The sequence below is a fragment of the Hyaena hyaena genome, unplaced genomic scaffold (assembly GCF_003009895.1).
Source record: "Hyaena hyaena isolate Hyena2069 unplaced genomic scaffold, ASM300989v1 scaffold_1166, whole genome shotgun sequence".
NCBI classification, from domain to species: domain Eukaryota; kingdom Metazoa; phylum Chordata; class Mammalia; order Carnivora; family Hyaenidae; genus Hyaena; species Hyaena hyaena.
In genome coordinates, this window is record NW_024081797.1 from 438,405 (window position 1) to 451,674 (window position 13,270).

At 37.5% G+C, this 13,270-nt stretch overlaps 1 protein-coding gene across 8 annotated transcripts in view; it reads left to right on the forward strand.

The window, feature by feature from the left end:
• Positions 1-13,270, forward strand: part of ABI2 (abl interactor 2) — a 139,722-nt gene that overhangs the window by 107,858 nt on the left and 18,594 nt on the right. For all 8 annotated transcript variants that reach the window (XM_039222597.1, XM_039222599.1, XM_039222601.1 and 5 more), the window contains one exon: positions 5,597-5,755. In XM_039222597.1, the coding sequence (XP_039078528.1) occupies positions 5,597-5,755 (159 nt within the window). The remainder of the gene's footprint in view (positions 1-5,596; positions 5,756-13,270) is intronic.

Here is a 13,270-nt window from a genome sequence, read left to right on the forward strand (position 1 = left end):
GATGGGGAAGGGAAAAAGGTTCAATTTCTACAAAATACATTTGCAAAGTGAATAGTGATGCTGGTTAGTAAATAAATTCTTTATTTTAAAAATGTGTGTGTTTGGATATGCATCACACTAGCTCTGCTGCTGTAACTAGATGTTTGTGTAAAGGACACTTTTAGCTAAATGGATTTTGGATGGTGTTTTATAAGATAGCTTCTATAATAGAACTTTTAAGAAAAGCTTTCCATAGTGTACAAATGTAAACATAGATTGTACTTTGATCTATGCAACTCTGTTAGGCCAGACTGTCTAGTTAAATCTAGAAATCTTACTCTACTCCGGCATGAGTGCTGTAAAAAAATACATCTTGAAGTTGGTTGTAGGCCAGAAAGAACAAATCACTCCCATCTAAGAGTCAACACTTTAGTAATAAAATCATAATTTAATAGCAGGTACTGGTTCAGAGTCTGCACTGAATAAACATTTGTTATACAAGTGAATAATTACAGTTTTTCTTAACAAAAAGCAAGGTAAATGCCTTAATAACATTTTGTATTAATATAACCTCTTTTATACAGTTTTTGAATCATCAAGTAATTTTTTCTTTTCTTCTGTTATTAAAGTGTAATTTACATAGAGTAAAATTCACCCTCTTTGGCATGTATTTCTGTGACAGATGTACACAGTGATGTCACCACAACTTCAGTCAAGATGTAGAATAGTGCTGTCATCCTCAAATTTCCTCCATGCTCCCTTTGTGATCAGTCCTTCTCTTTCACTCCTAGCCCCTGGCAACCCTTTGATCCGTTTTGTTTTTTTCCTCTAAAGTTTTGACTTTGTTAGATTATCTTGTAAATGGAAGTATATAATATGTAGCCTTTTGGGTCTGCCTTTTTGGTGCCAGTGCATTTGAGATTTATCCGTGTTGCTTCATGTTTCATTATTTTATTTTATTTTATTTATTTATTTTAATATTTTTATTTTATTTCTAGGAGAGAGAGAGAGAGACAGCATGAGCAGGGGAGGGTCAGAGAGAGAGGGAGACATAGACTCTGAAATAGGCTCCAGGCTCTGAGCTGGCAGTCAGCACAGAGCCCTACGCGGGGCTCGAACCCATGAACTGCGAGATCATGACCTAAGCGAAAGTCGGACGCCTGACCGACTAAGCCACCTAGGCACCCCTTCATTATTTTATTACTGAGTTGTTCTATCCTTTGGAGGTACCACAGTTTATCCCTTGGATTATTTACATGTTTGGGTTATTATGAATAAAATTGCCATAAGCACACACACACAGACGTGTGTGTGAGCGGCAGTTTTCAGTTCATTTGGGTAAACGCCTAGGGAGTAGGATTGCCAGGTTGTATGGTAAATGAATGTTTAACTTTATAAGAAACTGTCAAATTGTTTTCCAAAGTGGCTAAAAAATTTATACCTCCACCAGCCAGCAATGTGTGAGACTTCCAGTTGCTCTGCATACTTGGTAGCATTTGCTATTGTCAGTTTGCTTTAAAAAAATTTTTTTTAATGTTTGTTTATTTTTGAGAGAGATAAAGCGCAAGCAGGTAAAAGCAGAGAGAGAGGGGGACACAGAATCTGAAGCATGCTCCAGGTTTTGAGCTGGCAGCACAGAGCCAGATGTGGGGCTCAAACCCAACAACCTTGAGACCATGACCTGAGCTGCAGTCAGACGCTTAACCAACTGAGCCACCCAGGCGCCCCCCCCTCCCTTTTAAACTGTAGCCATTGTAATAGGTGTATAATAGTTTCTTGTGTGGCTTTGATTTGCATTTCCCTAATGACTAATGATGTAGATTATCTTTTCATTTGCTTCTTTGCCATCTTTTTATCTTCTCTGATGAAATGTCTGTTCAAATGTTTTGCTCCCCTCACACACCTTTTGAATAGGGTTGTTTGTTTTATTATTGAATTCTTTTGTTTATTTTTATTTTTATTTTTTTTTGAGAGAGAGAGAGTGCACACAAGTGGGAGAGGGGCAGAGGGAAAGAGAGAGAGAATCTTAAGCAGGCTCCACACTCAGTGCAGAGTCCAACACAGGGCTCAGTCACATGATCCTGGGATCATGACTAGAACTCAAACCAAGAGTGAGATGCTCAACCGACTGAGCCACACAGGCATCACTTGCATTCTTTTATTTCTGAATACAAGTCCTTTAGCAATTATATGATTTGGAAATATGTTCTTCCATTTGTGACTATTTTTTCATTCTTTTACTGGTGTCTTTTAAAAGGGGAGTTCTTCATTTTGATTGTGTCTAGTTCATTGATTTTTTTCTTCCGTGAATTGTGCTTTTGGTGTCATACTTTCTAATGTTTTTTTTAATGTTTTATTTATTTCTGAGAGACAGAGAGAGAGACAGACAGCGTGAGCAGGGGAGGGTCAGAGAGAGAGGGAGACACAAAATCCGAAGCAGGCTCCAGGCTCTGAGCTAGCTATTTGCACAGAGCCTGACACGGGGCTCGAACCTACAAACCATGAGGTCATGACCTGAGCCGAAGTTGGACGTTTAACCAACTGAGCCACCCAGGCACCCCTGGTGTCATACTTTCAAACTTGTTAGCTTATGCAAGGTCATAAAGATTTTGTTCTGTTTTTTCCCAGAACTTTTTAGTTTTAGGTTTTATAGTTAGGTCTGTAAAAGTAAATTGTAGTTTTGTTTGCTTTTTTACCCCCAAAGCAAAATAAATGCTTTATTAGTGGTACCAGTAGAGTGTCTTTAGTAGTGTTTTTGAATTTTTGATGACTTACGTGAGATTTTAGATTGGATCTAACCTGTAAAATTCATAGTGGCATCAATTATCAAGAGTTTTTATTTTTTATTATTTTTTTAAATATTTTTTTATTTATTTCTAGGAGAGAGAGAGAGAGAGACAGCGTGAGCAGGGGAGGGTCAGAGAGAGAGGGAGATACAGACTCTGAAACAGGCTCCAGGCTCTGAGCTGGCAGTCAGCACAGAGCCAGACGCAGGGCTCGAACCCAGAACCGCGAGATCATGACCTAAGCGAAAGTCGGACGCTTAACCGACTAAGCCACCCAGGCGCCCCAATCAAGAGTTTTTAACTTGAAGATCTTAAGTTTGTCTCAGTTTGTTACAGAATAATTACTAAAATGCCAGTAATGTATTTGTATCCGGTGATTCAAATGACAGAATGTATCTTTAAAGTAATTTATTAGTATATATGTTTTGATATTTTTTTATCGTGGTTACAGAGGCTTGATAGTAGATTATGTTTAAAAAAATTTTTTTAATGTTTACTTATTTTTGAGAGAGAGGCAGAGTGCAAGCTGGGGAGGGGCAGAGAGAGGGAGACAAAGAATGCAAAGCAGGTTCCAGGCTCCAGGCTGGCAGCACAGAGTCCAGCGCAGGGCTTGAACTCATGAACTGTGAGGTCATGACCTCAGCTGAAGTCGGAGACTTAATTCACTGAGCTACCCGGGTGCCCCCTGACAGTAGATTATGTTTAAGCTTGAATACTCCAGATTTTTATACAACATAATTGATTTTTAGGTTTTGATGCCTTTCATATGTAAAATTAAATGATATAGCAGATCTTGAGTACTTTTATAAGTATTTATAAGTATTTTATTGAGTATTCTTTATATGAGTTCATATGAATCCAAGTTTGATAAATTTTTGGAGTTCCTGAAGACTAGTTTTAGTCATGTAAACCCTTTTTACAATCCTTGATAAGATGAAAAATTACCAGAAGTATTTTTCTTTTCTCCTCTCCCCTTTTCCTTCCTCCTTGCACTTTCTCCTCCTCTTTCCTTTTGTTTTTTAAATTTTTTTGAGAGAGAGAGACAGAGTGTGGGCAGGGGAGGGGCCGAGAGAGAGGGAGACACAGAATCTGAAGCAGTCTTCAGGTTCTGAGCTGTCAGCATAGAGCCTGATGTGGGGTTCCCACTCACAAACCATGAGATCAAGACCTGAGCAGAAGTCAGACACTCAACAACTGAGCCACCCAGACGCCCCTTTCCTCTTTATGTCTCCTCTCCTTCCCCTTTCATCCCCTCTCACTTCTCCCTCCCTTTCTCTCTCCTCCTGTTTCCTCCCCTCCTTTTTTGTCTACGGGAGTGATCTCTCCTGGGTATTCTAGTGCTTTGTCTGATCTGTTTGTACTAGTAGGCCTTCAGCTGAATGATGTTAACTGGAAGTGGAGTCAAGATAAAATTTAGGAACTGGATTGCATTAAGAAATTGGAAAGATTAATAAAGAATGTCTTTAGTTAGCATTACCTGTTGAAGTATTCTTAGCACAGTTGAGTGAAATTGTTAATAAATATGTATAGGTTCAGAGATGGTATTACAAATAAGATATATTTTGATTTACTTTTTGTATCTTAGCTTTATTTATAATTGTAAATTGCTTAAGCTCTAATTAAAATTTTTATTCATTTATTTATTTAGAGGGAGGGGCAGAGAGAATGGGGAAGAAAGGGAATCCCATGCAGGCTTCTTGCTGTCAGCACAGAGCCCGACATGACACAGGGCTCCATCTCACAAACTGTGAGACCATGACCTGAGCTGAAATCGAGTCAGACACTTAACCAACTGAGCCACCCAGGCACTCCAAGCTGTAATTTTAAGACAAAATAATCTAGCTTTGAAGATGGAGGTTTTAAAAAAAAATTTTTTTTAATGTTTATTTTTAAGAGAGAGAGCTCACGTACAAGTGGGAGAGGGGCAGAGACAGAAAGGGAGACACAGGCTGAAGAGGGTCCACTCTGAGCTGTCAGCACAGAGCCCGACGTGGGGAACTGTGGAACAAACTGGGGGACAGTGAGATCTAGACGTGAGCCAAAGTCAGATGCTTAACCAACTGAGTCACTCAGGTGCCCCATGGAGGGTTTTGACTGAATAAAGATGTATTTGATTTGGAATTACGGCACTTGACCTTTTGCTGAAATATTTTGTTTTCCTTTAAATGAACTGGCTTTTCTACCTTAAATTTACTGTGGTTGTTATTATTTTGGATAAGACTGTGTATCACACATTTTTCTTTTTCTTTTCCAAATGTCATTCTTGTTTAGTTTTTAGTGGCCATTTTGGTGGAGTGGAAGAGGAAGTAAGCAACAAATTTTAATTAACTGATGATTTTGAAACCCTGTCAAATTATTAGTTTAATAAAATTATATTAATTAATAATCTATTTAGACCATAGTTTTTCTAAACCTAGTTTTATTTACCTACCTTCTTGCTTTTGCACTTTTTAAAAAAATTTTATTTATTTTTGAGAGAGCACAAGCTGGAGAGGGGCAGAGAGAGAGGGAAACAGAATCTGAAGCAGGCTCCAGGCTCTGAGCTCTCAGTGCAGAGCCTGACACAGGGCTTGAGCCCATGAACCGTGAGATCATGATTTGAGCCAAAGTTGGATGCTTAACCGACTGAGCCACCCAGGCACCCCTCTTGCTTTGCACTTTGATATGTCAGCTGAGCAATAGCTGTGGTCTTGTATGATGTTTGTCAGATAGCAGTTAAATTAGCTAAACATTGTTATTTTTAATAATTATTAAGATCCAGATAATAAAGCATTTTGTTGTCTGAGATAATTTTCTTTTAATGGCAAATTTATGCTCTGTCCCTTTTCCAGGTCATCCTGTTCAGTTCTACAGCATGAATAGACCTGCCTCTCGCCATACTCCCCCAACAATAGGGGGCTCGTTGCCCTATAGACGCCCTCCTTCCATAACTTCACAAACAAGCCTTCAGAATCAGATGAATGGAGGACCTTTTTATAGCCAGAATCCAGGTTAGATTTCCTTTTGCATTCTATAGAATATACCTATTTAAAATTTCAATTACAGAGGGAAAAAACCTTTAATTACAAATGACTAGCCTATAATAGGTATTTACTACTATTTGTTGAATGAGTGGAAGAATGACTGCAAAGTTGCTAATACTGTATCATCCAGTTCTTTTTATTTTTTAAATCAGTACATAGTTTCCATATAAAATTGTAGAACTTAATTTTTCTCAACAGAATCTTTTTGATTGTGCTGGTGATTATTTGCTTTTAAAAATAATATTGTGGTGAACAGTATTTCCTTCTTATTTTATCAAATATCCTTGCTCTGTGAATACCAAATAATGAAAATTGAGTGTATATGAACATAGTTTATAAGTGGCATAGTAAAGGAGGGATGATATTTTTGAAGCTGTTTTGTGCTAGGTAGTTATACTGTCTTATTCAAGTCTCATACCAAACCTATAATGGGAAAGCTGGGACTTGGACAGATTGATCCAGATATCATAGTTATCTTTCATTTGCACCATGTATAAAAAATTAACTTGGCACATATTTAAAATCATATGCAATCATTATTTTTACTTCTTCCCCAGAGAAGGTAAAAGCAAATATTAGACACTGTGACTATTATGGACATGGTATATCAACTTACTGTGTTTTTCTGGATTTTTGCCAAGAGGGCAGTAAGTCTGTGTATGATTACTTTTGATATTAAGGGACAACCCATTACATTTTTGATAAGCCCTGAAACCAGTCAACCGTGGCTACCTTTTGGTGAAACCTTATTCCTTGGGAGTCATGCAGAAGAAATTTGGTCCGGGGCACCTGGGTGGCTCAGTTGGTTAAGCATCTGACTTCAGCTCAGGTTATGATCTCACAGTTCATGGGTTCAAGCCCCCCGTCGGGCTCTGTGCTGACAGCTAGCTCAGAGCCTGGAGCCTGTTTCGGATTCTGTATCTCCCTCTGTCTCTCTTACCCTCCCCTGCTCATGCTGTCTCTCTCGGACTCTCAAAAACAAATAAAAAACATTAAAAAAAATTTTTTTTAAAAGAAATTTGATCCTCTTTCTAGATGATTGCAGTATATTTATTTTTAATGTTTATTTATTTTTGAGAGAGAGAGGAGAGAGAGAGACAGCGCGTGATCCAGGGAGGGGTATAGAGAGAGAGGGAGACACAGAATGTGAAGCAGGCTCCAGGTTCTGAGCTATCAGCACAGAGCCTAACATGGGGCTTGAACCCATGAATTGTGAGATCATAACCAGAGCTGAAGTCAGATGCTTAACTGACTGAGCCACTCAGGAGCCCCTAGATAAATGCTTTTATATGTATTATCTCCTTTGATTCCTCTAATCATGAGATAATTTTTCATCTGTATTTTATAGATGAAGAAACTGAGGCTGAGGTGATGTCAGGTTAGGATTTGAACTTAGGTCGTCTGCCTCTGAGTTCCATGTTTTTTCTATCATACTATCCTACCTACCTTCAGATTTTTTTAAATATATAAATGAGTACCTTAGGCCTCTTTTATTTATTTAAAAAATTTTTTTTTAACATTCAGTTTTTGAGAGACAGAAGGAATGAGGGAAGGACAGAGAGAGGGAGACACAGAATCCGAAACAGGCTCCAGGCTCTGAGCTGTCAGTACAGAGCCTGACATGGGCTCGAACTCATGAACCACAAGATCATGACCTGAGCCGAAGTCAGACGCCCAACCGAGCCACCCAGGCACCCTCTACCTACTTTCGGATTTTAAAAAATCTTTCTCTTGCTCTCCTAGTCTCCTTTTTGAGGTTGGGGAGTTGGGGGTAAGGAGGATACCCACGTTGTGATGTGAGGTGCCTGTGAAAGCCTGAGACTTCATCAGTTTTTATACAGTTTTATCCTGGGTATAGTGCTCAGTAGCCGTTGAATGTAAATTAAAAAAAAAAAATTATTTTAATGTTTTATTTATTTCTGAGAGAGAGAGAGAGAGACACAGCATGAGCAGGGGAGGGTCAGAGAGAGAAGGAGACACAGAATCCAAAACAGGCTCCAGGCTCTGAGCTAGCTGTCAGCACAGAACCCAGCGTGGGGTTCGAACCCATGAACCTTGAGATCATGACCTGAGCCGAAGTCAGATGCTTAACCAACTGAGCCACCCAGGTGCCCCAATAGCCATTGAATATAGAATGAACCCCTTGTTCCTTTACTCAAATCCCTTCACTCTTTTGGGTCCCTCTTTACAGATTAAATGCCATATTTACACTGTAGTGTGATTACCAATTGCCTGAGTTGAAATATACTTCTGTTGCTGCCATCTTTGATTACACTTACTGATTTTTGCTGTGCCATTCTTTTTAACTCATTTTGAGCTTAATTTTGACAAATTGCCTATTTTTTTCTTACATTCTGCTTTTAAATCATGTGTGCCAAACTTATTTTTGTACCTAAATGCAGTTTTTAAATTTTAACTTATTAGTAGATATGGCTTATTTCATAGTTCTACTGAAGGTAAGGTCTCTCTGTGGCCTTCCTTGGAAGTCTAGACAAATACTGCTTATGGCCCATACACCTTCCCTTATGCTCAAGTTTAATTTTGAGAGAGTGGTGTCAGTCTGAAATGGCTAGTTCATAATGGAGCTGAGAGACATTTCACTGTTACAGTTGATTACGCAAGTGTATATGATATTCAGGAAATATGTATAAGGATATTTACTTCTTTTTGTGTACATTTACATGTATAAACTATTGGTCTTATGAGAACTGTTGGTGGAATTTATATGAAGGCTGTTTGAACACATACTTAAATGTGTTTTATATATATATTTCAGTACTTCTTTCATTGTAAATCTGATTTTAATGTATTTGAAAGTATGTATTAAAGTAGAAAAATGTTCTACTGTTAAGTTCTGCCTTTCATCTCTAGGGATTTGGTACCTGTTTGAAGAGTGTGACTACAGCTTTGTTAGTTTATTAATCATAGTGCTTTTTTTGAATTAAAATTTATTTTTACTAAAGCATGTTCTTTGAAAAGCTTTTTTTTTTTTTCAAGAATTCATACTTTGCAAACCAGTGTCCTAAGGCTACTAGGTGCTCCTTTTTATTTGCTTTAGAAAATTATATGTGTCTTGTATTATTCCCATGGGTCTTACCTTCATCCCTGTTTATTAATATTTAAAATGAAAAATGTGTGTTGTGTTTTCTCAAGAAGCTAATTCCCTGATTTAACAAAATGATTAGGTGTGTTTTATATGAGCCTTTTTTTTTTTTTTTTTAACGAACAGAGGCTTAAAATGGATGTGTACTTCTGAAGGAGTGAGCTGACAGGCTGGGATTCATGTGACTATAAATTCAGTGTGTTTTTCTGTGAGATGGAAATCTAGCAGCACTGTTACTATATTTGGTGTGAGTTGAAAAGGCAACCAAACATCGGTATTAAAATATGGAACACCCAGTGTCTAGTGCCAAGTCCTAAGAGTACAATAAGTATTTTGTAATGATCCTAAGGGTACAATAATTGTTTTCTAATGAGATTCTTTCAGAAGCAAGTTCATGAAAGGAACTCTTTGATCAGGGCATAACTGAAATCCCTTTGGCTCTCATTGTTTCATAAAAATGTAGCCGTAGCCAAAGAAATAGAAATACCAATGTATCATTCATCTTGTCAGCTGCAAAGAGGGTCACTGAAACAAATAGAGGTAACCACAAGTTAACAGTTTTTATTTTAAATTTCAATATGAAGCACTTTGGTGGTAAATAAGTATGTGCATACACACACTTAGTGTGTGTACATTTGTACATTTACATATATAAACCTCGTTTGGTAAGTGCTTTAGTCCAGGCTGCTATAACAGAGCCTGGGTAGTTTATAAACAACAGAAGTTTATTTCTCGTAGTTTTGGAAGCTGGAAGTCAGAGATCAGTGTGCTAACATGGTCAAGTTCCGGGGTTCTTTTCCAGGTTGCAGACTGCTATCTTTTCATATCCTCACATGGTGGAAAAAGAGAGGGAGTACTCTAGATCTCCTTTATAAGGGCACTAATTCCATTCATGAGGGCTCCACCCTCATGACCTAATTGCCTCCCAAAGTTCCACCTCTTAATATTATCACATTAGGATTTCAACCTATGAACTTAGGGATACATAATGAGTCCATAACATTAAAAAATCAATAATGTATATAAGTACCAACACCTTTGTTAATAGATATCCTGTATTTTACTGCTCATGTTTTCTTACAGCAAAGGTTTAAAGAAAATCTAATTCTTAAAGTGGAATGTTGGTTGCAAGAAATGTGACTGTATATAGTTTGTATGAGAAAGGAATTTGTCAATGACTGTGGTGTTTTACACAGGGAAAATGCCAAGCTTTAACCACTGTATGTTATTGAAAACAACTAAAAAGAAACAATGAAAAAATTATATTGGGTTGGTGATATTACAGAAGAGAAGCCAATAACATGTATTTTCTAAATGATAGTTAAGTTACTCATTTTAAATTTCCAGAGAATGCAGATGTGGTGGGCTTTAGCAGAGTGTGAATAAAAAAGCAGTAGCAAGAAGCTATTTTCAAATCCTTATTTTAGGCAATCTTTAGTGTTTGTTAGAGAATGCTTACTCTAAGAACAAAAAAGCAAGGGAACAACTGAAAAGTGTTAAATATATTTTCAGATGACCAAGTAAGCCAGGTAGATAGGCCCTTTACACTGATTATTAACACGAGTTATGTTTTTAAACTGTTAATTTGCTACTTTTTCTTGGCATAACATCTTATATATGACTTTTTTGGTTCAAAAGTAATAACAACAATGATCCAGTTCTTTTAACCCTTCTGAGACTACAGAATTGATAATTATTTGATAATCATATTCTTTTCCATCAAAAAAGCCTCTTTAATATCTATCATTAGTTAAGTTCACTTTTAAATACTCCTTGCTATTCATGTTTAGAAAATATTTCACTGTTTTTATAATGTTTATTTTTGAGAGAGAGCAAGAAAATGAGTGGGGGAGGGGCAGAGAGGGAGACAGAATCTGAAGCAGGCCCCAGGCTCTGAGCTGTCAGCACAGAACCTGGCACAGGACTCAAACTCACGAACCGTGAGATCCTGACCTAGCCGAAGTTGGACACTCAACTGAGTGAGCCACCCAGGTGCTCAGAAAACATTTCACTCTTAAAATGAATTATTTAAATCATTTCTCTCACTGCAGTGTAAAATTCAAGGAACTAAACTTGAATGGGCTGTCAGATGAATATAATTTCTAAAGGTGGTATTCTTTAATGGTTTTAGTAGTAGTATTTAGGATTATTATTTTGTCTGCTTTTCGAAGACTGTGTATAAATATCTGTAGAAATAAGATCTAAAATCCTAAGCGATTTTTCAAAACTTTTTAAAAAAATTTTTAAATAAAGTTCATGTATTTATTTTTTGAGAGAATGCACACACAAGTTGGGCAGGGGCAGGGAGAGAGAGAATCCCATGCAGACTCCACACTGTCAATGCAGATCCTGACGTGGGGCTGGAGCTCAGGAACTGTGAGATCATGACTTGAGCCGAAACCAAGAGTCAGACCCTTACTGACTGAGCCACCCAGGCGCCCTTCAAAAATCTTTGAACTGGACATTTTAAAACAATAAGTCTCGAAGACTGTGCTCCAAAGGATTTTATAAATAACCAGGAAGGTCATGCTTGGAAAGCCTGTATATTTCGTCAGCACAGATTCATACTGTAAGTTTGGTTTGCTAGCAAAGCCTTTTACTCTGTGTGTGTGTGTGTGTGTGTGTGTGCACGCGCTCGCGCGTGTTTGTGTGTGTATTTGGTTCAGTCATTTGGTGAGGCCATCTCTTCACATTAACATCATGTGTGTATATTTTGAACGTAAAATTACTGAATCTAAGTTTGGAAACATTTTGCTGGTTATAGGAAAAGGGTCTTGTCATGTGAAGAATCATCTTAACTAAGTGGAGTGAAATTAAGTGTCTAGTTACTTCCTGCCCTTCCCTGTTCACCACATGCCTAGGACTAGAACTGAATATTGCAAATAATTCTTCTCATCAGATTCCTGCTTAAATCTAGAATGGTTCATTTTCTGTTCGGTTCTAAAGACGAGAAATTGAGTTTAAAGTAGGATGTTCTGGTTTACAAGAGTTCTGGTCAGATAAAATCTTAATGTGGTCCAGAAAGGAAATGCTGTGGTATCTGAATTAATTTGGACCATCACATAAAAAGTTTGCCTTGGGGTGGGGGGGAGTAGCATTTGGGATGGCCTTTGTAAACTCCATTTGGAACTGGATTTTTTTTTTTTTTAACATGGACTGGCTTTGGGAAAAAAGCTAACTTGTTTTGCTATAAAGTAGTTCTGTTTTAGAAAGATTTGGGATTGCGTTTTACCTGGGTTTCTGTTAGTGGACTTCTTAAAACCAATATGGATTCAGGTTTTCACTTTCATAATTAGAAAAATAAAACATACTCATCCTAAAAAATAATAATAAACTCTGCCTACAAAAAAGGTGTTCTAAGTTAAGCACCTAATCATTCTTTAGTACCAGAAGTTTATTTTTTTTTAATTTAGATGAGAAACAATAACTGAAGTGGGAAATTACCTGCTTTTCTGTTCTCGGAGAGGTTGGGACTGGTGCTAACAGAGAAGAGGAGCATTTCATCTTATTTGATAGGGACATATACCTGATTTCTGCTTTCCTAGAAGTGCCAGTTGCTGCCTGCTGTTCTTTTTCTCTTATCAGCTTTGTCTCTGCTATTTCTGTGTTCTTTATGTCATCTTCTTCCTCCAAATTTGGAAACACAGGGTATTATGACCATATCAAATTGTTTCAAGCCTTTGCAAGTGGGAGACACACAACTTAAGGGTTTACTATCAAGAAGTATGACTTCAGGGGAAACCTAATCAAAAGGTCTCTGTTATAAAAAGAAAGGTGCCCATATCTAGGGTTATTCTGTTGTGTCCCTTACGTCTAGATAGTCTTCAGGATAAACTGATAACTCTTGTCTACATTATATATGTTCCTTAGTTACGAAAAGTACCAAGTGGCACTTTTTTCACACTGTTACTGAGTTCTCTCCTTTTCTTCTGTTGATGCAGCCTTGATTTGTGTGTGTGTGTGTGTGTGTGTGCCAGGTCATGTGTTAGGCTTTCTGCATGCATTAGTTTAATATTTTTTAACCTTTGCAATCACTCTGTAAAGTAAAACTCTTTTATTACATTTATGGATTAGGCTCAGAGAAGTTTTTCTTCCTTGATGTTCCAACAACAAGGAAGTGGTAAATCAGATATTTGACGTTGAGTGACTTTAAAGTCCAGTCTCTTTCCACTAAGCACTCTTTCACCTAAGATACTTCCCTATTTCATATCCATTCATTTTTACAGGTTTGTATTTTCTCCCTGGGCCATTTTATGCTAGTCATAGGAAACATTTCCAGTCATCTGCACTGGTCATGCTGTTGTATACTTGTAAGCCTTTGCCTGTCACTTGGTTCTCAGCTATTGATTCTCATTCTTGTCTGTGTATTGAACTCCTGT